The 27926-nt window shown below is 46.8% G+C and overlaps 2 protein-coding genes across 2 annotated transcripts in view; one reads left to right on the top strand and one right to left on the bottom strand.

Moving 5' to 3' along the window:
- Nucleotides 1–7095, top strand: part of RMND5A (required for meiotic nuclear division 5 homolog A) — a 61038-nt gene extending 53943 nt beyond the window's left edge. The window contains exons 8-9 of the mRNA XM_061155296.1: nucleotides 1648–1802; nucleotides 2612–7095. Of these exons, the coding sequence (XP_061011279.1) occupies nucleotides 1648–1802; nucleotides 2612–2675 (219 nt within the window). The 3' untranslated portion in view covers nucleotides 2676–7095. The remainder of the gene's footprint in view (nucleotides 1–1647; nucleotides 1803–2611) is intronic.
- Nucleotides 7096–20257: 13162 nt separating this feature from the next.
- Nucleotides 20258–27845, bottom strand: CD8A (CD8 subunit alpha). Its single transcript, XM_061155297.1, has 6 exons — nucleotides 27383–27845; nucleotides 26878–27243; nucleotides 26180–26296; nucleotides 25859–25969; nucleotides 24376–24406; nucleotides 20258–21621 (listed from the first exon to the last, which is right to left on the bottom strand). Exons 1-6 carry the CDS (start codon nucleotides 27432–27434, stop codon nucleotides 21570–21572), a joined length of 729 nt encoding a protein of 242 aa, XP_061011280.1. The 5' UTR covers nucleotides 27435–27845; the 3' UTR covers nucleotides 20258–21569.
- Nucleotides 27846–27926: the final 81 nt, after the last annotated feature.

Below are 27926 nucleotides of genomic sequence, written 5' to 3' on the forward strand. Positions count from 1 at the left end.
TTGCACCAGTTTTCTTGGAGCACAGAGTGCCTCACTCCTGTTCTCCACCCTGCACTACCCTTCAGGGTGTCTGGAAGGTCAGCATCTACCCTGGTCACTTGCCAGCCCTCTCTCTTCTCAGAGCGGTAGTTTGTCCATCTCTAAAATGGGGACCATCCTTCTCTTTATGGGACTGTTAAAGGCTAGATAGAGATAACAGAGGAATGCTTAGAATAATATGGGACACACAGTAGGTAGTCAGGTTTTGTTGCCATAGGAGTTATGACATGGAAGCATAACATAGGTCATAGTGTGTGTGTGTGTGTCTTACGTTTTTCCACTAGGCCTCTGACAGTAGGCACTGGATCTTTGACAGGAATTCTCATTCCTGCCTGACTTGGTCATGGATCCCAAAGCCCAGAAATATGTATTTAGCTTTTCGCTTTTCTCCTGCCACCTCTGCGTGCAGGTTTATCTGCAGTTCCCTTGTAATTCCAGCTGATAACTGTCAGTTGGTTGCCCCAGCTTCTCAGAGATCAGTTTTGATTAAAGGCGCAGGTGCATGCCCAGCCCTGAGTGTGGTCAGGACACAAGCAGTACCCCACGTGGCAGCTGCTCGTTGAAACAAGTGAAAAGAATGCGAGCCTTCCCTCGTTTTGCTGAGAACCTGGCAGTTTCCCAGTTGTATTGTCAGTGTCTGATGCTCGCACCCTAGAACAGAGCACACCGAAATCTGAATTCACCCAGCGCCTGTGTGTCAGGGGAATAAAGCAGTTGGGGGTGGAGGGGAATGATCTGATTATTTTATCTCTGGATCATTGTTACACTGCCAACTTTCTTGGAAGAATCTGGGCAATATAGACTTTGCTGTTGATAGCCATTTGAGATTTAGAAGAAAAGAAAACTGAACTGATGTTTGTGAAGCCTCTTGTTACATGCTAATCACTATGCTAAGGTGATTGCATAGCTTTTGTTTTGTTCACTGCAGAGAGAGCAAGCTGATAGAGGGCTATGGGTGCAGATGGATGGGGTGTGAATTCTCCAGCTGAAATTTAGTTTGAAGCCCTTGTTTCAGGTGGTTTCTCTGGACAGTTCCATACAAAACACGGGAAACCCGGATCTAAAGCCCACACAGCAGTAAACAATATTTAGTCTGCCTTTAATGAATTAGCACACTGAATTGTATCAGTGTGTTGTGAAAACCATCGGCATTTTTGGTGAGTTTGTTTATTTGGCCATGCCATGCAGCATGTGGGATCTTTGTTCACTGACCAAGGATTGAACCTCTGCCCCGGCAGTGGAGGCACGAGCTCTAAGCACTGAACCACCAGGGGAGTCCCTTGGTGGCTTTACCCTTTTCATACATCTTGATGAGTCTTTAAGAGTGTTTAACTTCCAGAGTATTGCCTTGCCTTTGACCTTTGCTTTCAGGCATTAGAATTTGGTTTGCTATATAGTGTTATAAATAATGTTGAAGGTTGATTTAGAATGATGAGGTAATACTTTGAGTCCCTAAGACTGTTCATCTTTGAGTTAGTTTAGAAGAGTGCTGTGAACAGTTACCTTCGTGTGGGCAGGTTTGATGAATGTTCTTTGCTGCAGAGTGTATACTGGCATGTGGATGGTTTCCTGAAATATGACTTGAGTCCTTTACCTTTTTAAAAACAGATTGAAGTGGACCTTGGTAAAAAGTGCTGGTATCATTCGATATTTGCCTGTCCTATTCTTCGTCAGCAAACAACAGATAACAATCCACCCATGAAATTGGTCTGTGGTCATATTATATCAAGAGATGCCCTGAATAAAATGTTTAATGGTAGCAAGTAAGTGTCTTGACTTTTTAAATGTTAGTAATATATATATGTGGAACTTGTTGGGACATTAAATAATAAGGATAAATAAACATAGCTAGAATTTAGAAATATGTAGATTTACTTATTTAGTGGGTGGTATCTGATCTTTTCTCAATTTAAAAACTGAGAAATTTGTTCAAGAATTTATTAATTAGATTTTTAAAAAACAGTCTCAAAATGCTATTTCTAGCATAGGCAGCTAGAGAATTTCTCATTGGAGTTCATTTCAGACCCATTGCAGCGAGTCTTTCTTTGAAGAAAAGGCCCTGAGGCTGTTTGTGCCCTTCTCAGCAGCTGAGTGCGGGAGGGTGGCAGCTTGGTCCAGGCCGTGCTGGTTTCTGATCCACTCTGGGTTGGCCACGTGCCGTGTAGGCCCAGCAGCTGGCATCAGCTTTGCTGCACGTGTGTGGATTGTGACACCAGTACATCTGAAAGTCATTCTGAGGTGCAAGCTAAACCTTGGAGGAAAAAAAAACTTGAATATGCTTCTGAAACCCCAAAAACAGTTTTCAGAACAGTTGTCTTTGTTTTGTTTTCAAAATACTTTTCACTGATTGCCACTGAAGAAGAGCCTTGCAATTTAGGGTCTGGCTTGGATGGTGTTTATTTTTAACTATTAAAAGCATGGCTGTTCTATTAAGGGAAAGCACAGTTATAGACGTGCACAAGCAAGCATATCTCTGAGTGTAATTGTTACAAGATACTCTGTAACTAGATAAAAATTGAATGCTCAGTACTGATCCTGTTTCTTGATTCCATGTTTTCTCTCTTGTCTTTAGATTAAAATGTCCATATTGTCCAATGGAACAAAGTCCAGGGGATGCCAAACAGATATTTTTCTGAAGAAATAACTTTAGTTTGCAATTTGTAAGTGAAACTGAATCGAGGGTGCATTTCAGAAGAGAACGTTCCATTTAATGCAGCTAACCAAGGACTCCCATGTTTCTATAAGCTAATGCTCCAGAAACTTTGCCAACATCTTAGTGTGTACACACGGTGGGGAGTGCTCCAGTTGGATATTATCATAGGGCTTTATTATATTCTTGGTCTTCATTTCTGATCAAGTAAATACACCAGCAGTTGTCATTCAATGCAGGTTTTTGTACTTAATTATATGGTGATTTTTTTACTTTTTAAGAGCAGAAACAGAAATTTACCTTCCTGCCATGTGTTTAATAGTTCTCCTGCTTTTACTTTGGTCATTCTCCTGATAACTGTAAGCCTTGAGAATGTTTGTGAAGAAGTTTTATTTCCTGTTATGTAACATAATTAAATGAAAATCCTTCAGAAAAAAAAGTTTGATAAACTGAATTGTGGTTATGAAACTCATCTGCAGGGTTTTGTTTTTGTTTTGCTTAAGGAAGAAAGCTGTGATAAATTGCAGATTTGCTTTCTGATATTTTCCTCTGCTCCAGCTCTCACTGAGGAGTCAGCAGACCTGCACCTGAGCTGTGCTGGGAGCCCCAGCAGGCTGCCTGTTGCAAAATTCCATAATGAATTTATTAGCAGGTCGGTGTGACCAGTCTTCCACTAGAACAGAGTGGAAGCAGTACTGTTGTTTCTTTGCTTTTATTGCCAAGAGATGCTTGTTTTAAGAGTGTGTTCAATAAAACAAAATTCTGATGTTAGAAGTGTTAAGTTGACATTTGCTCTCTTGGTCTTGGTAGCCCTCTTCTCTGAAATCTGCCTTCAGGACTTGGCTGTGTATATTGCATTTGTATATCATTGCAGACACAGTGTTGTGCATGTGTGTGTGCATAGATATATACATGTGCACCAGCATCAAACATTGTGTATCTGGAAGGGAAGAAGCATGTTCCAGTCCTCAGATGCAGTTATCAGACTCATCACTTTCAGTCCTTAGAAGTTAGCAAATTTTCTGTAGCACAGAATGTTTATTGCTGTTTTTTTGTATTTGAGTAGCATCCTGTTCAATGCCTCTCTTCTGCAAAATGTATCATCTCATTGACTGTGAATCTGTATATTATTCTGATGGATACAGATAATGATCGTTTCTCTTGTGAGGTATCTTCATTTAATGCACTGTCCGGAAATAGCCATGCGTGAGAGTCTTTCTCTGTATGATGAACTACAAGGAAAAGACGTTTGTGGACGCAATTCTGACTTAAACCCATGAAGTTACTTCATTTTGAGGAGAATGTCATATGGAAATCACCAAATACTTTGCAACTCTATATCATCTGACTCAGAACTGAATATCAATATAGGAAAACTTCCACGAGAAAATGAAGAAAGGAGACGACACAGAAGCAAAGAGAAACGTGACGCTTCACATTTTAAACTGCAGACTTGACTTTGTTTGCGCGGGTGGGGAGGAGGGTGATACCGGATTTGGTGCTCAGTTATTGGAAACTGGCAGCATTTGCTGTCATATATACCAGCCTGGATGGTTCATCCTGAAATGTTTACCAGGGAGAGCTGGGATTTGTTTGCAAATGAAGGGGATACTGCTTGGTTGCTGTGTGTGGTCAGGCTGATGGTGAGGGTTGTCACTGCATGCCGTGGGGCCGAGCCAGGATTTGATTGGCCAGCTCAGTGCTCGCTTTGCCCGACTTCCTGCTTTGGCCAACTTATGGCTCAGCTCCACAGCTCTCCTGTCGGAAGCTGCTGTCTGCTAAAGCAGTGAAGGAAGAGAGCAGAGAGTAGCTCCTTGGACTCCAAGAGAAGGTAGAGAACTCCAGGCAACACTTGGGCCGAGGATGTAAAAGTGATTCATCTTTTTTTCTTTCAGTTAAACCCAGAGTGTCTTTTTTATTTTTTATTTTTATTTTTTTTTTTTACCTTTTGCTCACTAGGCCAGATTTAGTTTTAGTTACAACTTAATTCTCACCTTTCCACCTCAAACACCCACACAATATTGAGGCTTTGTGTAAGGTTCCTACATTACTGACATTGCTCTGGAGGCCGGTGGTATGTGTTTTTGACAGCCAGACCCCACAGCAGCTGGCTTAGGCCCCTTTCAAGAAGAGAAGCCAGAAAAAGCTCGGCTTTGTCCCTCTCGCAGTGTTGGCAGCCCCACTGACAGTTTTCTGTGCAGCTCGTGAAACTTTAGAAAGAATATGCTTTAATGGAAGCATCTGATTTTGCATTTGCCCATGCAGGGTCCTTGTGGTTCCCACTGGGCAGGGTTAGGGCCAAAAATTTGAAACTGTTGATCTGATAATTTAACATGCAAATGATGTCTCGTGACCTTCTATAATTAAACATACAGACTTAAAATTCACTGGTGACTAAATGTGAAGGAAAGAGGTGGATTTGAAGAGACCAGAGCTTAACCAAAGATACAGAAATGCAGCATGCTGCCCTTTCAACTCTAGAAACACCTTCCCCAATGGTGTCAGGACCAGGTCGTCACTGAGACTGCCAGTGCAGTCGTTGCACTCTGCTTTCTCTTGCAAAAGGTCGTGATAGAGCCAAGGTTTTTACAGTCAGATTAATGATAACAGTGTGCATTTAAAACAATCTGAGTGATTTCTTAAATCTCTTGGAAACTATTTCCATTTCCCAGGCTCTGACAGAGGCCATGGAACTATGCTAAACCAGTAAAACCTTATCAGATCCTTACATCTGATTTAGAGCCACTGTGCTTTCAAGTACACAGTGAAGTGCAGCGGCAAAGGTTGTCTTTTGATCTTTTTTCTCCTTTGTGCAATCATCACTGATGCCATTTCTGTCATTTTAGTGGTGATTTTATGATACTTCTAATACATAAATGAACGGGTATTGGTGCCTCTTGATTTTTAAAATTTTGAAGAGAAGAGCCACCTCATATTCATAGGGTGTATGAGTATCTTGTGAGTGTATGAGCATTTGATTGAACCTAAGAAAGTGATGAAGCAAATCTTACTGATTTTTCTGTAGCAGCTGATGTATACGGACACACTAAAGCCCACATCTCATTATGTGGGGAATGAAGATCCTTTTTTTCCTCTCCAAGTAGTCCCACGGGTTATGCAGTTTAAGTTCAGTATATTGTATGCTGTGAGTTATTTTCCACCTCGGTGATTTCACCCTCTGGGACAGTAGATTTTGCAAAAACCAAGAACTCTTGGTTTATCGGCACAAGACAAGCTGCTGGTAGACATTAACCCTCCGGTTTTCCAGCTCAATCTCTGATTAAGTGGATTGACAGGCTGGCCAGTCTGCTTAGTCAGCTGACTCAGGTTAATTTCAGGGAAGGCATGGAGGCATGTTTGGTTAACTTCATCGCTAGGCTGTGTAAGGTGAAGACACAAACCAAATACCTTTCATTACTTATCTCTACTTGCATCATCCTTGGGAACACTAGAATGCTGTGGTCTTGAGGGAATGTCATTGGCAAAGAACACGCAGGAGATTTGGTGCTTTGTAAGGCCGTCCAGCGATGGCAAGTGTTTTGCAGCACAGTGGTATTTACCATAAACAGGTACAAACTTCACAAACTGTGCTTACTGAAGGAGAATTGAAAAGATACCAAAAATAGAATGACAAATGTATTTTAATTGCAGATGAGGCAGTTAGTTTTAGGGCAGGTTTTTCTGCTGTTGATTTTACTTCAAGACGTAGGGAGAGAAAACACCATAGTTTTCAAGACATTTCCCTCTACGGTTTTAAACTGTAGTGAGCATATGCTTCATTTACTTCCAAAGAGGCAGAAAACAGCTGGAATTGGCTTATCGCACATGCTTTGTTTGGTGTTATGGGTGATGACCTACACTCTTCTTTTAGCAGTCACTTAATGTTCTCCAGCAAGGCAGATGTGGGGTTCACTAGGACTTAGTGCCTGACGTTTTTCTTTTGGGAAGGGGTGGGAGTGAATGTATCGGGGATGGGAGGGTAGCAGGAGAAGAAACGGGAGAATGAGTGAGTGTGCATGTGTCTGAAATTCACCATTTGCCCCCACCTGTGTCTCGCTGAACAGGTATTTAATGTATTTCGCTCCTGACTGCAGTGTGCATGTATTTTTTTTCCCTCCTCCATGTTTTCTAAACCTACACTTTAAAGGATTCATCAGATCATCTTTTTCAGATGGCTCAGGATTGCATTTCTTTTGCTTACCCTGTGCTCTTGGGTTCTATAGTATTTCTATAATTATGTAACAATAGTGTTGCACTGTAATCTATCATATAGAGCTATATGTATGGAAAATTTTGATCAGTTTTTTTTTTTTTTAAGAAATGTATTCTGTTTGCAAAGGCACAATAAAGTTGCATCTTATAGACTATAGGCAATAAAGCTAACAATAAACCTTATTTAACACAAACCATATTCACATTCTCTGTTCATTTGATCTTGAGAAAAAGTCGAGCGTATCTGGTAGTTTCAGGGATCTCATTTTAACTTAAAAGGTTCTGCTATATTTAATTTATAAATTTCAGACATATAATAGAGTTTTGGGAAACTATAAGAAATGCTTTGTTAATGTGTGTATTCCTATGTAAAACACATGGCTTCTCCTGTGTATATTTTTCAAAATTAAAGAAATGCACATTTGAAAAGTGTTTTGTGGAACCAGTCTGTATAAATGTGATAGGTACCAGAGGCAGGAGGGGAGGGAGCATGGAGGTGAGAGAGCATTACTGTCTGCCTTTGCTGAGGGTCTGCATGTAAAGAGTTTAAGAAAATATCTTTGTCACCATCTCATCCTTTTCCTGTCGCCACCAGCAGTGTGAGAGAGGTGTTGGTTGGGCACCGTCCCCAACTTCTAAAGGGGGATTGGGTTGATAATTACAGGTTCCTGCCCGTCATGCTCATCCTGTGGGTACCTGGGACCCCCTGACCAAGCAAACAGTGGGCAGGTGAGCCCAGAAACAGCTGCTGATGGAGGAGGGTGGCTACACCCAGCTTTGCCAAGGAGGAACAGAGGGTGCATTGTCTGTCTTCCTCCATGACACCCTAGGTGGTAGAGACCCAGAATCTCTTTGTGCTGCTTCTGTATTTTCTGAGAAAGATTCTCATCTGAGATTTTTTGATGAATCCCACACCCAGTGGCATCTGGAGCTAGGAGGTCCAGGAGGTATAGATGAAACCTGGCATCGCCACCTATCCCTGCAGCATTTGGGGTTCTCCAGATTCAAGGTGCAGTCTTCCCTGGTGGCTCAGCAGTAAAGAATGAGCCAGCGCAGGAGACATGAGTTCAATCCCTGAATCGGGTAGGTCCCCTGGAGGACGAAATGGCAACCACTCCCAGTTTTCTTGCCTGGGAAATCCCATGGACAGAGGAGCCTGGCGGGCTATAGTCCATGGGGTGGCAAAGAGTCGGACACCATTTAGCAACTAAACAAGACTCAGTAGCAGCATCACCTGATAGCTTTTAGAAATGCAGAATTTCAGGACTTAGCCCAGACCTACTGAATCCGCATCTGTGTGCTCCAGAGAAAACTTTCTTCACAATGAGTTCCCTGGATGCTCCTTTATTTTGTCTCATTGACCTGGGGGTTTTTGCAGTAACTAACAAACTGGCCGGCAATTTGTTGTGTAAGTGAATATTGAAACGTCTCCAGTGAATAACGTTTGGATAACAAAAGCAAACTCAGAGAGAGAGTGATGGGCAGAGAAGCTTGGTGTGCTGCAGTTCATGGGGTCACAAAGAGTTGGACATCACTTAGCAACTGAACAACAATAACCAAAGACGTATTATAATATGTCTCTGGTCACTAATGTGTTGTATGTGCCTGCGTGCTTAAGTTGCTTCAGTCATGCCCAGCTCTTTTTGATCCCAGGGACTGTAACCCGCCAGGCTTCTCTGTCCATGGGATTCTCCAGGCAAGATTACTTGAGTGGGTTGCCATGCTCTCATCCAGGGGATCTTCCGAACTCTTGGATCAAAACTGTGTCTCTTACATCTCCTGCATTGGCAGGCGGGGTCTTTACCACTAATGCCACCTGGGAAGCCCGTTATAAAGTATTGATTGATTGTTGGTCGCTCAGTCTTCCAACTCTTAGCAACCCTATAGATTGGGGCCCTCCAGGCTTCTTGGTCCATGGGGTTTTTCAGGCAAGAATACTGGTGTGGGTACCCATTCCCTTCTCCAGGGCATCTTCCTGACCCAGGGATCAAACTTGGGTCTCCTGTGTTGCAGGCAGATTCTTTACCATCCGACCCACCAGGGAAGACATTATTACTACATATCCTCCCTCTTAAATGTGGCAGCTAAGGGTCACGTGTACTGGACAAAATTTAACCTTGATGACTAAGTTATGAGTCATCAAGAAAAGTTAAATTTAGTGTGCTTTGAACTCTTTTAGTACAGTTATCTTAAAAATCAGTGTATATCTTTAGGCATCCAGGTAACTGAGAGACTATTTGTTCTATTTGTTGTTGTTCAGTCACTAAGTTGTGTCGACTCTTTGCGACCCCGTGCACTGCAGTGCACCAGGCTTCCCTGTCCTTCACTGTCTCCTGGAGCTTGCTCAAACTCATGTCCATTGAGTCAGTGATGCTATCAAACCATTTCATCTCCTGCCACCCCCTTCTCCTCCTGTCTTCAATCTTTCCCAACATCAGGGTCTTTTCCAGTGAGTTGACTCTTCATATCAGGTGGCCAAAGTTTTGGAGCTTCAGCTTCAGCATCAATCCTTCCAATGGATATTCAGGGTCGATTTCCTTTAGGATTGACTGGTTTGAGCTTGCTGTCCAACAGACTCTTCAAGAGTCTTCTCCAGCACCACAGTTCCAAAGCATCAATTCTTTGGCACTCAGCCTTCTTTATGGTTCAACTCTCACACCTGTACATGACTACTGGAAATTTGCAGCATGGCAAAATGCATTTTCCACCCCTTGCCACCAAAACAGGGAAGAATGAGCACCAAAGATGTAAAATACTGAGCTTTTGTTATGGCAAAATAAAGACTGAAAAATGCACCTTCTAATGAACAGCTTGAGGCCCCTCACCTCCCCTGCTACCCCCAGAGAAGCTTGAAGATAAACAGTATCCCAGCGAACAGAAATGTCACTTCCCAGAGGACACTCCTACTTTTCTTCTGGCAACCAGTAAGAAATTAGTATAACCCTGTATACATGTAAAATTTATAATTCTCAAAAGTTTTGCAAAAAACTACGTAGTGCTTATTATTTGGTTTATGCTTATCAAGACAATTGATTTCATGACTCTAATGGGTCAGAATCCACTATGTTAAAAAGCCTTGCATTGGGAATTCCTTGGCGGTTCAGTGGTTAGGAACCTGCATTTTCACTGCCATAGGCCCACAAGTCATGAGGCACAGCCAAAATAAAAAAGGAAGCCTTGCACTAAGGGATGATAATGGAATGATCCATTCACAAAGCTTCGTTGAAATCGCTGTTAATATGTATGGTGATATATTTTTCTTTTTCCAAAAACCTTTTCCTTGCAGTGGGTTGTGCTGCTCTTGTGAGTCTTCCATACTAGCAAATATAAAATAGCTAAACGTTAGAAGCACTGTCTTAACAAGGGTGCTTGTGTGTCAGGGAATTTCTTGTTTCCTTAGCTACGTTTTCCTCCACCTCAGAAAAGTGCAAAGTGCTTCAGGCTAAATATCAGCTTGTGCAACAGAATCCATTAATAACTTAGGCAGATGTGTGCCTGTGAAATGCAGAAAGTAACATAGTATGACAGCTTCAGTCATTCAACATAGAATGTTTTTTTTTTCTTAAGTGCCAGGTATTAGGAAGAAGCAGAGTCCTGGGCCTCCAGGAGCTTATGGACTTCCAATAGGTGCAGAAAAGTAGAAGAAAACCAAGATCCTGTAGTGTGGTTAATGCCCACCAGTGACCTAACTACTGCAGGATGATGGAAGGGAAAACAAAGGAGAGATGTAATGATGTGAGTCGGGGGTGGAAGGGTGGGAGCGAGTGCAAAATCTTAGTTCCCCAACCAGGGATTGAATAGGTGACCTCAGCAGTGGGAGCTTGAAGTCCTAACCACTGGACCGCCTGGAAATTTCCTGATTTGAGTTTTTTAACTTATTTTAATTGAAGTATAATTGCTTGACAATGTTGTGTTAGTTGCTGCCGTACAACAGTGTGAGTCAGCTGTAGGTGTTCATATATCCTCTGCCTCTTGAGCCTCCTTGTCACCCCCACCCCCATCCCACCCCTCTAGGTTGTCAGCGCCGAGCTGAGCTCCCTGTGCTACATAGCAGGTTCCCACTAGCTATTTATGTGTTTTTAAGGTCCACTCTGGCCACAGTGGAAATAAAGGTGGCTGGGGAGAGGATGAGGTTAGACCCTGGGAGGGCCTGTTTGGTAGGTAATGAAGCTGACTGTGAGTTTTTGTTGAGCACAATAGGTCCTGGTGGGTAGCATGGTGAATAAGACAATCTTAGTCTCTCCTCTCAATGAGGGTAACCTGAGAGAAATTAAATGAAAATACAGCAAAGATGATGTTTTTGTCACATACGATGCTCCGGAAGTCTCAATATAGTGAAGCGTTAAAGTGTTCTTGTCTCTCAAGTGCTGGGACTCCTTGCTCTGATTGTTCTAAAAACCATTCCCATTTCTTCCTATTGTCCTCACTTTCTGGGTGAGTTTCTAACTTCTCCACACTCTCCTTACGTAATTGGCTTCCTACACTATGTGAGCTTAGCGATGTTCTGCCAGTCTCCTGTAGGGATTCACCTTTTCACTCCATTTGGAGACCACATTCAGCCACCGAGCAAGTGCTGCTTTTCAAATGAAGGACTTTGGTGTCATTTCCTGTCGGAAGCAAAGATGTGCCTTAAAAAAAAAAAGCATGTTATTTGTTAGCATTCAAGACTGTTTTGGGAGCTTTCCCTTCTGAACAGATTAGAAATGACATGTGTATATCACCATGTGTAAAATAGATAGCTAGTGGGAAGCTGCTATAGAACTCAGGGAGCTCAACTCAGTGCTCTGTGATGGGGGTGGAGGTGAAAGGCTCACGAGGGAGGGGATATATATATATATATATATATATAATATATATGGCTGAATATATATATACACACACACACACACACACACATATATATATATGGCTGAATCATATACAGCAAAAACCAATACAAGAAGATGAGATGTTTGGATGGCATCACCGACTCAATGGACGTGAGTTTAAGCACACTCTGGGAGATAGTGAAGGTCAGGGAAGCCTGGCGTGCTGCAGTCCATGGGGTCACAGAGTCAGACATGACTTAGTGACTAAACAACAACAAAGCCCAATTTTTAAAATATACATTTCGGGTTTCCTTTCCTAGCACAAGACTATGTTGCTTTTAGTTCATTTAGATCAGTGAGCCATCAGCCCTGCAGAGGAATTCCACAGGAAATTGTTACATTGTCATGAAAGCTTTGAGAAGTGGTTCTGGAAATGTGGGCTGAGGGCCTGTGTCTGTTTGGTGAGTATCAGCAGCACACGTGCAGTAGGCTATCAGGTTTGTGTGGTGGCTTCATGCCATCAAGGGACCCACAGTCTTGCCGTGTGGCCTCGGTTTCACCTCTGATCATGTCTGTGTTCCAGGCAGCAACGAGGAAGCAAGTGGGGGAAGAACAAGCTTCCCCCTAGGTTAGCCCTTTTGAAGTTTATCCTGGAAGCTCTACCCAGTGACTTACTAGCCACACTTGGCTACAAGGAAGTCTGGGTAATGTAGTCTTTGAGCCAGGCACATTGCTGCCTATAATAAAAGGAAGGTTCTGTTAGGAAGGAAGAAGGGGTGAATGGTTGTTAGGAAAGTAACTTGTGGTCTCTGCCACAAGATGCACTTAACTGTGCATCTCAGCCAGGTTAACAGGTGAAATTTCATTCACAGAATGGAATGAAGTCATCAACAGCAGTAGTCAATGCAACTTCTCACCTGTCCTGAGATGTGAGACAAATGAATTTGCTATTACTGGAATATCTCCTCGAACTGCATTTCTTGGCCTCTGGTGATATTCATGGTAGAAGCAGGAACTTCAGCCTAACTACAGACAGAAGCCCTATTCTACACTTGTCCTAGAACATTCTTCTTGCCATGCGTCAAATTTCAGAGCCAATGATAACCTTTGTTTTCTATCTTGGCCTGTGTAGTTAAAAAGTGTGCATCTTGGTTTTGAGATGCTTATAAAGCTTTAAAGCATTTTTAAATGCTCTATTGGAAGACCCAATTCTATGGTATTTTGCTTTATTGTGCTTCACAGATACAGTGCTTTTTTTTAAACAAATTGAAGGTTTGTGGTAACCCTGCATCTAGCAAATTTACGGGTGCCATTTTTCCAAGAACATTTGCTCACCTTGTGTCTCTGTCACATTTTGGTAATTCTAGCAATATTTTAAACTTTTTCATTATTATATGTTATGTGATCTGTGATCAGTAATCTTGAATGTTACTGCTGTGACTTGCTGAAGGTTCGGATGATGGTTAACATTTTTTAGCCACAAAGTTTTAAAAATTAAGGTATGTGTATTTTTCAGACATAAAGCTATTGTACATTTAATAGACTATGGTATAGTATAAACATAATTTTTCTATGCACTGGGAAATCAGAAAATTCTTGTGATTCACTTTATTGTGACATTCATTTTATTGCAGTGGTCTGGAACCAGATCTACGATATCTCAAGTATGCCTGTATTTGCCTAATTTTAAAATTAAAGACAGACTATAAAATAATCAATATAGCAGGGCATTTAAGAGTTTGGCATATGGGATTAGATCTGAGTTCAAATCCTGATTCCACCAAATTCCAGTTGTGTGATCTTGGGCAAGTGACAGAAACTTCCATCCAACTTCCCTGGTGGTCCAATGGTTAAGAATCTGCCTCCCGTTGCAAGGGACACAGGTTCGATCCCCAGTCCAGAAAGATTCCACATGGCTTAAGGCGACTAAGCCCATGAGCCACTACTAATGAGCCCACACTCTAGAGTCCACGCACTACCACTAGAGAAAAACCTGCACAGCAGTGAAGACCCAGCACAGCCATAAATAAATAAAGTCTATGCCTTTAAAAAAAAGAAAAAAAAAAAGAAACTTCCTATTTATGCCTTAGTTGACCCATCTGTAAAGTAGAATAATAGTTTCTACCTCATGGTTTTGTGTGCGTGCTAAGTTGCTTCAGTCGTATCCTACTCTTTGTGACCCTATGGACTGTAACCTGGCAGGCTCCTCTGTCCATGGGATTCTCCAGGCCAGAATCCTGGAGTGGGTTGCCATGCCCTCCCTCCTCCAGGGGATCTTCCCAGTCCAGGGATGGGATCTTCCCAGTCCAGGGATGGAACCTGCAATCTCTTACATCTCCTGCATTGGCAGGCAGGTTCTTTACCACTAACCTCACCTGGGAAGCCCCACCTCATGGTTTTGATGAGGCCTAAATGAGATACCTGGCCTATGGTGAATGCTGAATAGCTGCTAGGTAGGTTTTATTTCATTAAGCCAATAAAACATGAGACGCATGACATATGCAAATCATAGCCAGCTCAGAGAGAGCAGAAAACGGGGACTGGTAGCTGGCGTCTCAGAGGTGAACTAGGCTCACAGGGACGGGGCCTTCAGTAGGTGCTGAGATGACCAACAGTAGAGCACAAGCTTTTCATACTGTTTCTGCTGTACAATTTCACATCTGCCTTGCTGGAGAATATTAAGTGACTGCTAAAATGAGTGTAGGTCATCACATGAAACAAAGCATGTGCTATAAGCCGGCTGTTTCTGCTTCTTTGGAAGTAAATGAAGCATATGCTCACTACAGTTTATAACTGTAGAGGGAAATGTCTTGAAAACTACACTGTTTCAAGGATGGTAAGATCTTGCCACACAGGGAGGGTGTGGCGCTCAGGATGCCAGGCTGAAGGGAGCTGCTCATCACGCAGTGCAGAGGCCGTGTGCATCTGAGACTGACCTCTTGTGAGGTGTGTATGTGTATCTCTCCCAACCCTGGAACAGAGATCCCTGCATATACATAGTACATGAACCCCTCAGGAATGACTATTGTGTACCCCTTTTATGGATATATATATAAGAGAAGTTGGAAGAATCAGACACAAGTGGCTGCGTTCAGAGTGTAACTGGTACAACAGTAATCTTGACAAGTTTAGTACACGTTCATTTTTTCAGGATATGTTTGTTACTGTGTTCCAGAAGCTGTTCTAGGCACTGAAAAAAATACATATATTCTTGCCAACAACCTTTTGAGATACGGACTATTGTTACCCCCATTTTACAAGTGAGGAAACTGAGGTATTGAGGCATTGTCATTTTCTGGAGAATGCACAGTTAATTTCTAGCACAGCCAAGAAGCTGCTTTCAGTGCCTCTGCATTTAACCTAATCTCAGGTAACTGAGGCCTCCTGCAGTTCCCTTTGGTGGAGAAGAGCAACTCAAGTCTGCTTTTAGGAATAGCTCGTAAAATCACGGCTATCGTAAAATTGGCTATTGTAAAATCATGTGCAGGAAGGATTTGCACACAGGCCCAGCGCAGAAGGGAGGGGCAGCTTCTTGCTGGTTAAAAAAAAAAAAGAGAGAGAGAGTTCTCTTTGACCCACTTGCTGAAGTGTCTCAGGGGATTTCCGTAGGGTAGGCTCTCTTAAAGCAGTTTAAAAGCTGAAAAAAAGAAACAACCAATTTCTCTTTTTCTTCAACAATTAGGCTATGGTCTTGATAAGAGGATGCATCCTTATTAAATGTTGAAACTGGATTCTGGCCAGCTGAACCAAGCTTACTGCATAGTACAAAAGTGATTTCTCTAAGTTTCTGTTTTTCAGGGTCCTAAAATGTGTTGTGGGCATCTTTCATGTAGGAAAATTGGTAAAAACCAGTGCTTCAGGCTAGAGATTGGCAAGTAAAAAAAAAATTGACTGTTGGGACGGAGGCCTCCAGCTCTGAACTGTCGGTCCTTCTCCTGCACGTGTGGAAGAAGCAGGCTGGATGTCTGTGGTCTCCAGTGAGCCGTGAGCCTAGATTCGCAGCCCACCCCTGGCGTGCCCTAGGCCTCCTACTCTGTACATGCTGCTCTATTTTCTTCCTGGTCTCGAGGGCCGGTTCTAATGATTGCTTTTTCCTGTGTTCATATTTTTAATCTCCAAATTGTTGTTTTACCACTTTATTTGTGGTGAGTGAAGAAATTCTTTCACGTGTGTGTTTGTGGCTCAGTCGTGCTGACCTTTTGCAATCCCAGGCACTGTAGCCCACCAGGCACAGATTCTTTACTGTCTGAGTCATCAGGGAAGCCCAACCCTTCCGTGGGGGACATGAAAAAAAATCAGGGCGTATTTAACCCTTTCTGGAGCCTCACGGCTCCCATTTGCTCACACCTGAGCTGCAGGTTGGGGAAAAAATGTAAAAGAATGTAGCCCAGAAAGAATGTGGCCCTTTTACTGTCCCTCCCTTTGAGGAATGCTCCTCCTCACCTCTTACAGGAAACACAGAGACAGCCTGGAGCCTGCAACCCACTCCAAGCTAGGCCTCTGTCCCTGGGGTGTGCCCCCTCCTTCCCCATTCTGGTTAGCTTGATAGGTTTGGGAGGAGGGGTCAGAGCCAGATTTTGTCTTGAAGGAATGTTCCCAGTTTCTCTTCTGCTTTCCCACACTCACGATACTTCTTCCTCTAGATTTTTGTTCTCTAAAAGTAGACTGCTTTTTAAAATTAAGGCTGTGGAAGGCCATTTCTAGAGGGCAGGGAAAGTTCTGTTTCGGATGTGGTCTGGCTATGTGAGAGTTCATTGAATAACGACTTGGAATTGTACGCTTACAGTTTGTGCACTTTTCCGTATGTCTATTTCACCTGAAGGACAAAATGAAGATTTTTTGATTTATTACGAGAGGAGTAGCAACTCATCTGTTACCAAGGAAGAAAAAAATTAAGGAAGATGATACAAGAAGAGACGAATTTGTTAGGAAACGCCGCGGGAGGAAAAAAGCCGCCTCTAAGGACCGGTGGTAAAGGCCTTTTTATTGAGCCCCGCTCTCGGGCAGAACTCCCGGGGGTGGGTGAGTGAGGAGACAAAGGGAGTCTGCAAGGTATGAGGGGTGGGGAGGGGTTTTATAGTCCGGGCCGGGCATCCAGGGCAGGTCTTTTCATATAAGGAAGAAAGCGCGGGCTACAGCGGTGGTCAGTGTCCGAGGGCTTTATGTTGGTACCTGATTGGACCAGTCTGCAGGGGGCCAGCCCCTGGAAGTTTAGCCAGCCTTCGGAATTTGCCTTGCAGCACTTTCCCGGGGCATGCTCCGACCTTTCATCCCGGCCTTTTTGTTATAGGACAAGGGGCGCCGGTTCTCTCTGGCTATTTCCTGCTGAACGGGGGCGACGAGGGGTAGGGGCCAGCCGGGACGAAAGGTCAGCTTATGCAGGATTGTGAAGTGGGTCTATGTCTTTTTGACTGAGTCGAGTATAAGCTGTTAGGAGCATGGCCCGTCCGGTCGCAGCCCAGCGAAGAATAAGTTGGATGAGGCAGGGGCCTGTGGTGAGGCCCAGAACCAGCAGGAGTATAGGGCCTAGAAAGGGCAAGAGGTATGGGAGTAAACCATTGAGTCCGGTCCAGAGGGGGCTTTCTTGGAGCTGTCTGCGCCTTTGTTCCAGGCCTGGCGGTTCGGGCCGATAGGGGATGTGGAGATGCCAGTCGATGTCCAGGGCCGTAGCCACCTGCTGGGAGATCTGGAGCGTTACCCTGGGCTTGGCTTGGGTTATCGGGGTTCCCGAGTCTGGGCGATGTCAGCCATCGTCGAAGCTCAGCAGCTCGAAGGCCGGAGGAGGGCAGGAGGTCTTCCTGGGGCGCTCTGGTCCCCGGCCCCTAGAGGTCGGGGCCCGAGAGGCCTGGGGACAGTCACTAGCCCAGTGTCCTCGCTGTTTGCACAACGGGCACGGCTTGGAAGGAGGCCGCGGATTGGGGCACATCTTGGCCCAGTGTCCTTCTTGGCCGCATTTGAAGCAGGCCCCCGGAGGGGGGTTTTGGGACCCCGAGCCTGCCGCCAGCCGCAGGGCCACTATTAAGGCCTGGGTTTGTTGGTTTAGGAGGCTTGCCTGAAATTCGGCCTCTTGCTTGAGCCTTGCCTTTTGGCTGGCCTCAGCAGTTTCTTCACGGGCGTTATAAACTTTAAAGGCCATTTTTACCAGGTCTCGAATAGGGGTCTGAGGGCCGTCCTCGGCCTTGGCCAGTTTTTTTCGGATGTCAGGTGCGGATTGGGAGATAAAACGATTGGCCAAGGTAGCTGCCCCATGGGGGACTCAGGGGACAGTCTGGTGTATTGAACAAGGGCCTCAGTCAGCCGATTAAGAAACATGGCTGGGTTTTCGTCGGGCCCCTGAGTCACCTCATCTAGTTTGAGGAGGTTTACAACCTTATGAGAGGACGTTTCCATCCCATCGAGGAGACACTGTATCATATAGCGTACCCGCAGCTGGCCGCCACCCCCTTCCTGGTAGTTCCAATCGGGGTCGGTGTCAGGAACTGCCTGAGCTCCCGGGGGGCGCTCGGGGGAGGGGTTAGCACAGTGCCGCTGGTCGGCCTGAGCCCTGGCTGCCGTCCAAATGGCCTGCCTCTCTTCGGGGGTGGTGGTAGACCCCAGGATGACATATATGTCCTGCCATGTTAAGGCATAGGCGCGGGTCAGACCAGTAAACTGCTTAATGTACTGAGTGGGGTTGGAGGAAAAGGATCCCAGCTTGGCCTCGATCTGTGCTAAGTCCTGGAGAGAGAAGGGGACGTGGACCTGGGCTAGACCCTCAGCTCCGGCTACTTGTTGCAGAGGGAGTAGCGGGGCTGGGGGAGGGGGAGGGGGAGGGGAGGCCCCTGGAGGGTTGCTATGGGAGCGAGTGTGGAGCTAACCGGAGACGAGAAGGGAGTGACGGGGGGAAGGGGAGGATACAAGATAGGGTTAATGGCCGGAGGATCTGGGGCCGGCGGTGAAGCCTCAGGGGCGGGAACAGGAGCAAAAGAGGCCGGAGTAGGGTTAGAGGGGGAGAGGTTAGGAGGGGCCGGAGTGGAAGGGGAGGGAGTAGGAACCGGAGAGGAAGGGGAGGGGGCCGTGGGAGAGGCATAGGGAGGGGGGGCCACCAGATCTTCTGGGGGAACAGAGAAAGCAGGGGACTCAGAGGCGGGAGGAGTCGGCTTAGCTCGGGAGGGTGGAGTCGGGGGGGCCATGGTGAGTAGGATCTGGCTAGGAGCACACGTAGTGCACAGGGTGGGGCGAGAGCGCAAAGCCCAAAAGGCCTGAGCATAGGGGACCTCAGACCATTTTCCCGTTCTCCGGCAGTAATTATCCAAATCACGGAGGACGTCAAAGTCTAATGTCCCTGTGGCTGGCCATTGTGAGCCATTATCTAGGGAATACTGAGGCCAGGCCTGTGAGCACAGAAAAGTGAGCCGCTTGGGGCGGATATCTCTCTTTAGCCCTAGAGTCCGCAGGTTAGCCAGCAGGCACTCTAAGGGGGTGGAGTATTGGGGATCGGGTTTGGAGGCTGTCAATCCCATGACGACCACGGGGCATGGAGGCAACCCCCGCTGTCCGAACGTCTTCGGACGAGTCGAGGGGAGCCAGAGGTCCGTGTAGTCGCGGGGAACGTCTTCCTCACGACCACAGGGACCCGGAAAGGCCGAAGCCGGAGGCCGAAGCCGGAGGTCTACTCAGCTGCTGGGGACGTCTCCCCACCAGCTGGTGACCGGGAAGGCCGGAGCCGGAGGCCGAAGCCGGAGGCCGAAGCCGGAGGTCTACTCAGCCGCTGGGGACGTCTCCCCACCGGCTGGTGACCGGGAGGGCCCAGTAAGTGCGCACTGGTTACGGAGCCCTAGGAGGTGGTCGTCAGGGAGGGCAGGCCCCAAAGCCGAAGGGACTTACTCCGTATCCTGCCGTCCGGGGGGTTGGTCAGCTGCCTGGGTCCGAGGCTTCCGCGGCGGTGGAGCTCGAGGGGGCCTCAACGGCAAGTGCCGGGGACCCTCACCTCGGGCCCCACGTTGGGCGCCAGATGTTAGGAAACGCCGCGGGAGGAAAAAAACCGCCTCTAAGGACCGGTGGTAAAGGCCTTTTTATTGAGCCCCGCTCTCGGGCAGAACTCCCGGGGGTGGGTGAGTGAGGAGACAAAGGGAGTCTGCAAGGTATGAGGGGTGGGGAGGGGTTTTATAGTCCGGGCCGGGCATCCAGGGCAGGTCTTTTCATATAAGGAAGAAAGCGCGGGCTACAGCGGTGGTCAGTGTCCGAGGGCTTTATGTTGGTACCTGATTGGACCAGCCTGCAGGGGGCCAGCCCCTGGAAGTTTAGCCAGCCTTTGGAATTTGCCTTGCAGCACTTTCCCGGGGCATGCTCCGACCTTTCAGAATTGATTTTGATTGATGTGAAAATGGGGAGTCTGAGGTGAAAGTGGGCAGCGACCCAAGAATTTTAGGTATTTGTCCTCAAGATGTCTGCAACTTTTTAGTAGTGTTTGTTATTACAGTAGTGGAAGATTGGAAACAATGAAATATCAAGTAATGGTTAAATAATGGCACAACCAAAAATGAAATACGACTTTGCTATTAAGAAGTAAGCCATAAATGTTTGTTTATTAAAGCCACTTACAAAAGCATGCTGCTGCTGCTGCTGCTAAGTCATATAAAAGCAGAGTGCAATCCCACTTTTAAAAATTATTTATTTTATATGTAGGCACAGAAAATAATCAGGAAGAATGTAGGCCATAATATTAACAATGGATTATCCCTGAGGTAAAGAATTTTGGATGATTCTTACTACCTTAGCTACATTTTTTCTTCCAGTGAGCATGCATTTTTTGCAGAACACAGTAAGAAAGGAAATGCCTTGTAGGGCTGCAGCTGGGCTCTTAGTCTCCTCACCAGAGTCTGTCTGCCACATCCCCTCAGCTGCTAGCCTGGGGTGGCCATGGCCCGTGCCAGCCTGCTCGGTCACAATTCTCCTTTTGCAAACTATAAAAACTCACGGATGACCCAGGAGCATGTTTGAATACAGAATCTCAATGTTTAGAGAGAGTTGAACTACATTCAACTTTCCTGACGTTCAAATCATGCTTGCAGAGGGCGGCCTCTCCTCTTTCATGGGTCCTTCTGCAACACAAGGGCTGGGAGAACCATCTTGCCTCCAGGCTGGAATTTCCCAGAGATTTTCTTCAGAGGTCAGGTTGCTCATTTTCCTGGTTCGGTTCACTCCTTCCACTTCATTGGAAGAATTCCTTTCATCTGTATCATTTCACACCTGATTATAAAAAAATAATCTGATCCTGTTCAGCAGTCTCACAGAACTCTGTCAAGTTTTCTTGACCAATTTCATTACTTCATCGAAGCTCTGGGTGCAGTCATGGGTCTACCACAGGTACTTCAGAAAAAACTAGTTCTCTTGAGGCTTGAGATCCAGCTCCCCACGCTGAGACTGAGGCCTCCGGAAGAAAGACCTCAGTGGTATGGAGTCCCTGCTAGGACTCTGATCCAGCTGTTCCCCATCTCTGGGCCTCAGCATCCTCCTTTGTAAAATGGGTGGAGGAGAAGCTGGGGCTGAGCGGGTGCCGAGGCCCCCACCAGTTCTCACAGCCAGGTTCTGAGAACACAGCTTGCGGTAGCTCTGGCCTGCCCGCCCTCTACCCCAACATGGGAGCACAACAGCATGATAACCCTTGTGGTATGCCGTAGACACAAGACAGTCTTGTTTTGTATCGAAGTAAATAATAAAGAAAAAGTAACTCTTTCCACCCCACCCCCATGAAAAATAATAATAATGAGAAGGAAGGAAGCATTGGAGAAATCAAAAGGAAAGGATTCTTGCTCTCCATTAGGAGAGTTCTCAGTCTGAAGTCTTGTAGTGGCTGTTGCACGGGGCCCATCGCCATGTTAGACATATTTCTCTGAAGGGCTGGGCTTGCCTCCTTGTCTGACCATGGGCCTGAAAGAGAGGTGGGTGACCGTCAGTGCAGCAAGAGCCCCTGCAATGTGATGCAGCATCCACCCATGTCTACCCACACCCACCCTCACACCAGCTTCCCAGCCTTCATGGTCTGAGGACTTGTCCCCAGGCCACCAGCATGGGACTGGGTGAAGGACCTCAGCAACCCTGCCAAGAACTTTCCTTGTGCCATCTTGAGATGAGAGGCTGGAGAACATGCCCAAGGTCACATAGCTAGGAGGGGTTGGAGACAGCATCTGAAGCCAGTTAGTCTAGCTTCTTAGAGACTTTGTCAAGGTCCCCATGGAGGTGTGAGAGCAGGCTGATAACCAAGACATCATCTGAATTGATTCTCAGCCCTTGAAAGGATCACAGAGATAGGGGAGGATGTGAATGAACCACCATCTGTCAGTCAAGTAGAGCTACTTTACCTAAAAGTCCCTTTGATAACCCAAATTTGATGTGTTAATTCACTACTGGGCTAGCACCTTCTAAATCGGCTGATTCATCGTGTCTTGTCTATACACACCATCCTTCAAAACCTCTGGGTTGAAGCTGAGCTGCCCTTGGTCATCACTGAGCTTATTAACTCAGGTGTGTGAATTGGTCATAGTTTTAATCTGCATGGTTTTGTATTTTGGACAGAGTTTTATTCTCAGTTACTCATTTCAAAATTTCAGAAAAGATAGAGATAAGGGATAATTCTCCTCCAAAAACTTCCCAATATTGAAACTGCTAAAAAATCCTTCTCTGCTCTTAAAGAGTATCCATTGGTATATCACCTTTAGTATATGCATTGGAAATTCATTACATTTCCATTGTTAAAGAATAATAGTGTATAAGACACTGAACTTGGGTTTCTGCAGAGAAATATCAAGGAGTGTGAAAGGCAAACCTCAGGTATAAAATTTGAAGCATTTTCATCTACTGAAAGGAACTGGTGAATAGAGTTGGTTATCGTTAACTCCCTCTGCCCTGGCCCCCAACCACAAAGAGGAGCCTGGGCTTTGAACAGAAATTGCAGCTCTCCTGCTTGCTAGCAGTATGGCCTCAGACAAGTCACTTAAGGTCCTAAGCCTCAGTTTCCTCATCTATAAAATGGTAACCACACTGACTACTTTAAGGGTTGTTATGAAACTTGAAACTTAAAAACTTTGTATATATTCATATATATAAAGCACTGGTAAACTTTAAGGTTGTTATGATTGAGTTGGCCAGAAAGTTCATTTAGGTTTTGGGAAAAACCTAAATGAACTTTTTGGCCAACCCAATATTACTGATGGGTGGCTCAGTGGTAAAGAATCCACCTGCCAAGCAGCAGACATGGGTTTGATTCCTGGGTTGAGAAGATCCTCCGGAGAAGGAAAAGGCAACCCACTCCAGTATTCTTGCTTGGGAAATCCCATGGACTAAGGAGTCTAGTGGGGTCCCAAAGACTTGGACACAACTGAGCAACTAAACAACAGCATTATTGCTAGCTGACGTGCAAGCATGACTCTGCCACCTTGGCTAGCTTCCCTGATCTCTGAGCCAGTGATCTGTAAGGTGGCACTGTGGTATCCCCCATGGGGTTGCTGTGAGCATAAGGAGTTCCCTGGGTGTGACTCCCATCACTGTGCTGGGCTAGAGAGGGCCCTTGCTAGATGTCAGGGCAATGCTGCCTCAGACTAAGCTGGAAGGAGAAAGGAGGCTGAGGCCTCTCTTTCCAGACACTGTTTTTCACATACGTCTTTTCCTGATCATTTCAGAATGATCATGAGCTAGAATTGGATGAGGGAGTCACTTGAACTGCCAGATAGTTCTTTTCCTCTATCCCTGACTCCCCCTTCTTCCCCCTCCAGTCCTTGGCAGTAAATCAAGGCCCTGAGTTGCCACAGGTAAATGAGCAACTGAGGCCATTTTTTTTTTAATCAAGTGATTTTTGGTTCAGGTGATAAAACTGACTCTCCCCCCCACCCCCGCCAATCCCCAAAAGCTAGACCAAACCAATGGGAAAATAAAAAAGTTTTCTTAAGAAAACAACAAGACTCGGACTTCCTTGGTGGTCCAGTGGTTAAGACTCTGTGCTCCCACTGCAGGGAACCTAGGTTTGATCCCTGGTCAGGGAACTAGATCCCACATGCTACAGCTAAGAGTTCATATGCCGCTGCTAAGGATCCTGTGTGCCACAATTAAGACCCAGTGCAGCCAAATAAATAAAAACTTTAAAAGAAAGAAATCAGTATTTATGAAAGAAAGAAAGAAAACAAGACTCAGATGGAGTCGTCCAGATAAAAGAACCTCGGGGCTTTGGGGGCTTCCCAGGTGGCGCAGCAGTAAAGAATCCGACTGTCAATGTAGAAGACAAAACAGGAGTGTGTTCGAGCCCTAAGTCGGGAAGATACCCTGGAGGAGGAAATGCCAACCCACTCCAGTGTTCTTGCCTGGAGAATCCCATGGACAGAGAAGTCTGGTGGGTGTCCACGGGGTTGCAAAGAGTCAGACATGACTGAGCACGCGTGGATATAGGGTTAAGTGGGGGAATTCTTCAGGTTAGGCCAAACAAGATGGGCATTTCCTGAAATCACACTGCTTTGCCCGTTAGCCCAACTTGGCCTCCATCTCCTCCCCAGTGTCAGCCTTCTGCCTGCATCTGTTCAGACACTATGGTAACTCCCTAGACCTCAGGGCTCTGCTGCCATGGCCTCTGTCTGGAAAAGATTCCCACCATCTGCTGCCTGGGGTGAGCAGGTCCAGAGATTATAAGAGACTTACCTGGGACATTTGCAGACACGTCTTCGGTTTCCTGGATAAGGAAAAAAGAAGGGGTAAAATGACTATCTCACCATGACCAATAGTTCCAAACATGATTTCTGCTTCACTTTTCCTATTTATTTAGGATTATAAGTTTTTTTTTTCTAATGTGGCTATGACTAGTTTATTCAAAGCAAACAATAACTACATCAACATTATAAAAAATACATCATAGGTGTTTGGTGGTCTGGTGGTCTGCACTGCCAATGCAGAGGGCCAGGGTTTGATCCTTGATCAGGAAACTAGATCCTACATGCTGAAACTATTAATAAAAGATCCCATATGCCCTGACTAAAACCCAGCGCAGCCAAATAAGTAAATATTTGGAAAAAATACATTATAATAAAGTAAATTTGTAAAATGACAGTGCATAATAATAATTGACACTGAAGATTAATTTACTAAAACACAAGCTATAAAGCATAATATATTTACATTTTATGGTTTTAATAATTATTATTAAAAGTAAAAATTTGAAGTATAGTTGATTTACAACATTGTGTTAGATTCAGATGTACAGTAAAGTGATTCAGTTTAATATATATAAATATAGAATATATATATATATATATGTAAATATATGGGGCTTCCCTGGTGGCTCAGATGGTAAAGAATCTGCCTGCAATGCAGCAGATCCAGGTTTGATTCCTGGGTCAGGAAAATCTGCTAGAGGAGGAAATGACAACCCACTCTAGTATTTTTGCCTGGGAAATTCCATGGACAGAGGAGCCTGGTGGGCTACAGTCCATGGGGTCCCAAAGAGTCAGATGTGACTGAAGGAATAACACATATACATATATATGTAAATGTATTTATACATGTATATGTAAATAAATATTTCAGATTCTTTTCCCTTATAGATAATTACAAAATATTGAATATAGTGCTATGCAGTAAGTAGCATTTAACTCTTGAGAACTGAGGTGAAGTCTTCTTTCCCACCCCTCTTCACATCAATTTAAAAAGCATTGCAAATACAGACGTGGGTGAACGTGGGTTAGTACGGCCACGTGCAGTAGGATCCAGTTTGGGGTGGGGGCTCGCAAGGAGGGGGCCAAGGATAAACCACTGCCTGTAGTGGTTTTGACCCGGGCCTCCTGGGCACTGGTCCCCGGGCCACAGCCGGGCCCCGCCCTGCCCCCGTCCCCATCCCAGGCGTTTGTAATAAGCCCAGACCTGCGGGCTTTGCTGGCGGAACACCCAACCCCTGCCGCTGCCGCTCCGGGGATGGGGCTCTGCCTTCCTAAAGACTTCCTGGGGTGTGGAAAGAGAAGGGGTTTCCCCCTTGTTCTCTCTCCAGGAAAGACATAGGCAGTGCCTGGCCCTGCGGTGCAACTCGAAGTTCCAGAAATCCGAACCCAACTGAACTGCCCGCAAGGTCTGCCTAGAGCAAAGCGATGCAAAAATCGGGCTGAATCTTCCCGCGCGATTTCCCAGGACTTACGGCGGTAGCAGATGCCAGTAATGACCAAGGACAGGAGAAGGACCGCGCAGGTCCCGACCAGGGGAGCCCAGATGTAGATATCGCAGGCGAAGTCCAGCCGGCTCGTGTCCGCTGACGGCACAGAAGACGCGGACATTTAAGAGAGGGCCCAGAATCCCCAACCCCACCCTGGGGACCCCTCCCTCCCCACCCCCCACCCCCATCCCACCGCTGTGGCGCGGGAACGTCCCTTTCCCGGTTCCGACTCTCGTTCCCCCACCGCTTGGGCTGCTAGGAAGATCAGTGGGGCCCCGGAGAGGGCCTTTGCCGCGCCCGCCTCACCTGCGCTGCCCGCCGAGGGCCGGCACACCTCTGAGCGCGGAGAAACAGACCTAGTCTGCGGCGCGATGGTGGGCGCCCGCGTGGATGGCCGCATCGCCGGCGTGGTGGCGGGCTTCGCTGCGGGAGCAACGGAGAGTGCTTAGGGGCCGCGTTGGAGCTGTGCCCGCGAACCCTCCCCACCTCTCCGCCAGCCTTTGCCAAGGGGGTGCTCCCTCCGGATTAGCCACTGGAGGAACCGTAGAGGCTCAGCGGAGCTCGGCGCTCAGCGCAAGGAGATGCTGAAAGACCATCTGGTCGTCTGAGCGCACTGGGTGCCTTGGACATGAACACGGAGGCCCGTGCCCCTCCGCCCGGCCTCTCTCCAGGGCCCCACCAGAAACCTCGAGGGCTTGGAGGAGGCGGGGGTGGGCGGGTGGGACACCCGCCTTCTACTGACCAGCAGAGGGAAGCTCAGATAATTTAAGTGCAATGACTGGCCCAGGATCATACCAGCTCGGAACTCGAGCCCAGAGCAACCAGACCTAAAAAGTCACCTTGAATTACTACGCAGTCGCACCCTAGCCTCAGTTTCCTCGACTGTGAATTGGGAACAGTTCCAGCCCCCAGAGGCTCGAACCCCAAGAGACTCGAAAGTAGCGGTGTCCTTGTGAAAAACGGACTCAGACGTGAACCCCAAAGCCCACCCGGGGCGCCCGAACCTGGCAAGAAGACAGGTATGAAGTTACTGAAGTACAGGATCGAGTTGCTCAAGACCGAGCAAAAGTAGTAGCCTTGGTCCTCCTGGCGGAAGCTGCTCAGGGTGAGCTGGAATCTGGAGCTGGTGACCTTGGATCCGGAAATGTGTTTGGGGTCCAGTCCCTCGGCTAGCTTGGGCCGTTGGCCGGAGAGGTACATTAGGAAGATAGGTCTGGGGTCATCCCCGGGTATCTGGCGGAGCCAGGAGCACCCTGATGCCATGCCGGACTGCAGCAACTCGCATTGCAGCTCCACCTTCTCGCCCAGTCTGGTCTCCTTCGTCGTCGGCGACATCCGGAACGAGAGCGATCCGAGGACCGTGGTGGCATCTGCGGGGCACGGGCAGTGAGGCTGAGCCTGGAGCCCCGCTCTGCCCCTCGTCCCCACCACCCCCCCTCCCCACCGCCACCCCCCCCCCCCATCCCATGCCAGCCCCGCCCCCGCCTCCCCCAGGGGTCTCCAACTCACGGAGCAGCAGCAAGGCCAGGGGCAGGATCAGGGCGGTCAAGAGTGAGGCCATGGCGCGCTCCCCGCCGCGGAAGCTCCGAGGCGCGCAGGAGTCGGTGGATCACCGACCGGGCCGGGGGAAGTTTCGCCCTTCGACCGGCCGCCGAGCCCGATTTCGCATTCGGAGGATGTGATGTCACTTGAAGCCCCGCGGAGGAGAGAGTCGCCCTCCTTTTCGCGGTTGTCACCCTCCAGCCCAGAGAGCGGTGGGGGTGTGGGGGTCCGTGAATGGGGGCCGTCGAGGCAATCTGGCCGGGTGGAGAACAAGGACAAGGACGGTTGGAAGTGGCCCTTGGAAGGGCTCTCTTGTGGGTGTGACAGAGGCAGAACATACAGATGAGAGATTTCTAGAAGGGAGGGTGTGCGAGCAGGAAGGCGAGAGAACTGTCCACTTCCTTTGACCTCAGTCAAAGTGGCACTGGCACCGGCAACTTGGGGCTTTAGGTCCCGGGAAGTGGGCCCTGAGGGCTGAGACTAAGAGGAGTTAGTGACTGGCCCACGTCTG

This window comes from Dama dama, chromosome 11 (genome assembly GCF_033118175.1).
Source record: "Dama dama isolate Ldn47 chromosome 11, ASM3311817v1, whole genome shotgun sequence".
Taxonomy (NCBI): domain Eukaryota; kingdom Metazoa; phylum Chordata; class Mammalia; order Artiodactyla; family Cervidae; genus Dama; species Dama dama.

Coding starts and splice junctions, on each gene's coding strand:
- CD8A (XM_061155297.1), bottom strand. CDS start 27,434: ATGGCCTCACTCTTGACCGCCCTGATCCTGCCCCTGGCCTTGCTGCTG. Junction 24,407..25,858: donor TACTGGCATCTGCTACCGCC/GTAAGTCCTGGG, acceptor TTCCTTATCCAG/GAAACCGAAGACGTGTCTGC. Junction 21,622..24,375: donor CGTGTCTGCAAATGTCCCAG/GTAAGTCTCTTA, acceptor CCTCTCTTTCAG/GCCCATGGTCAGACAAGGAG.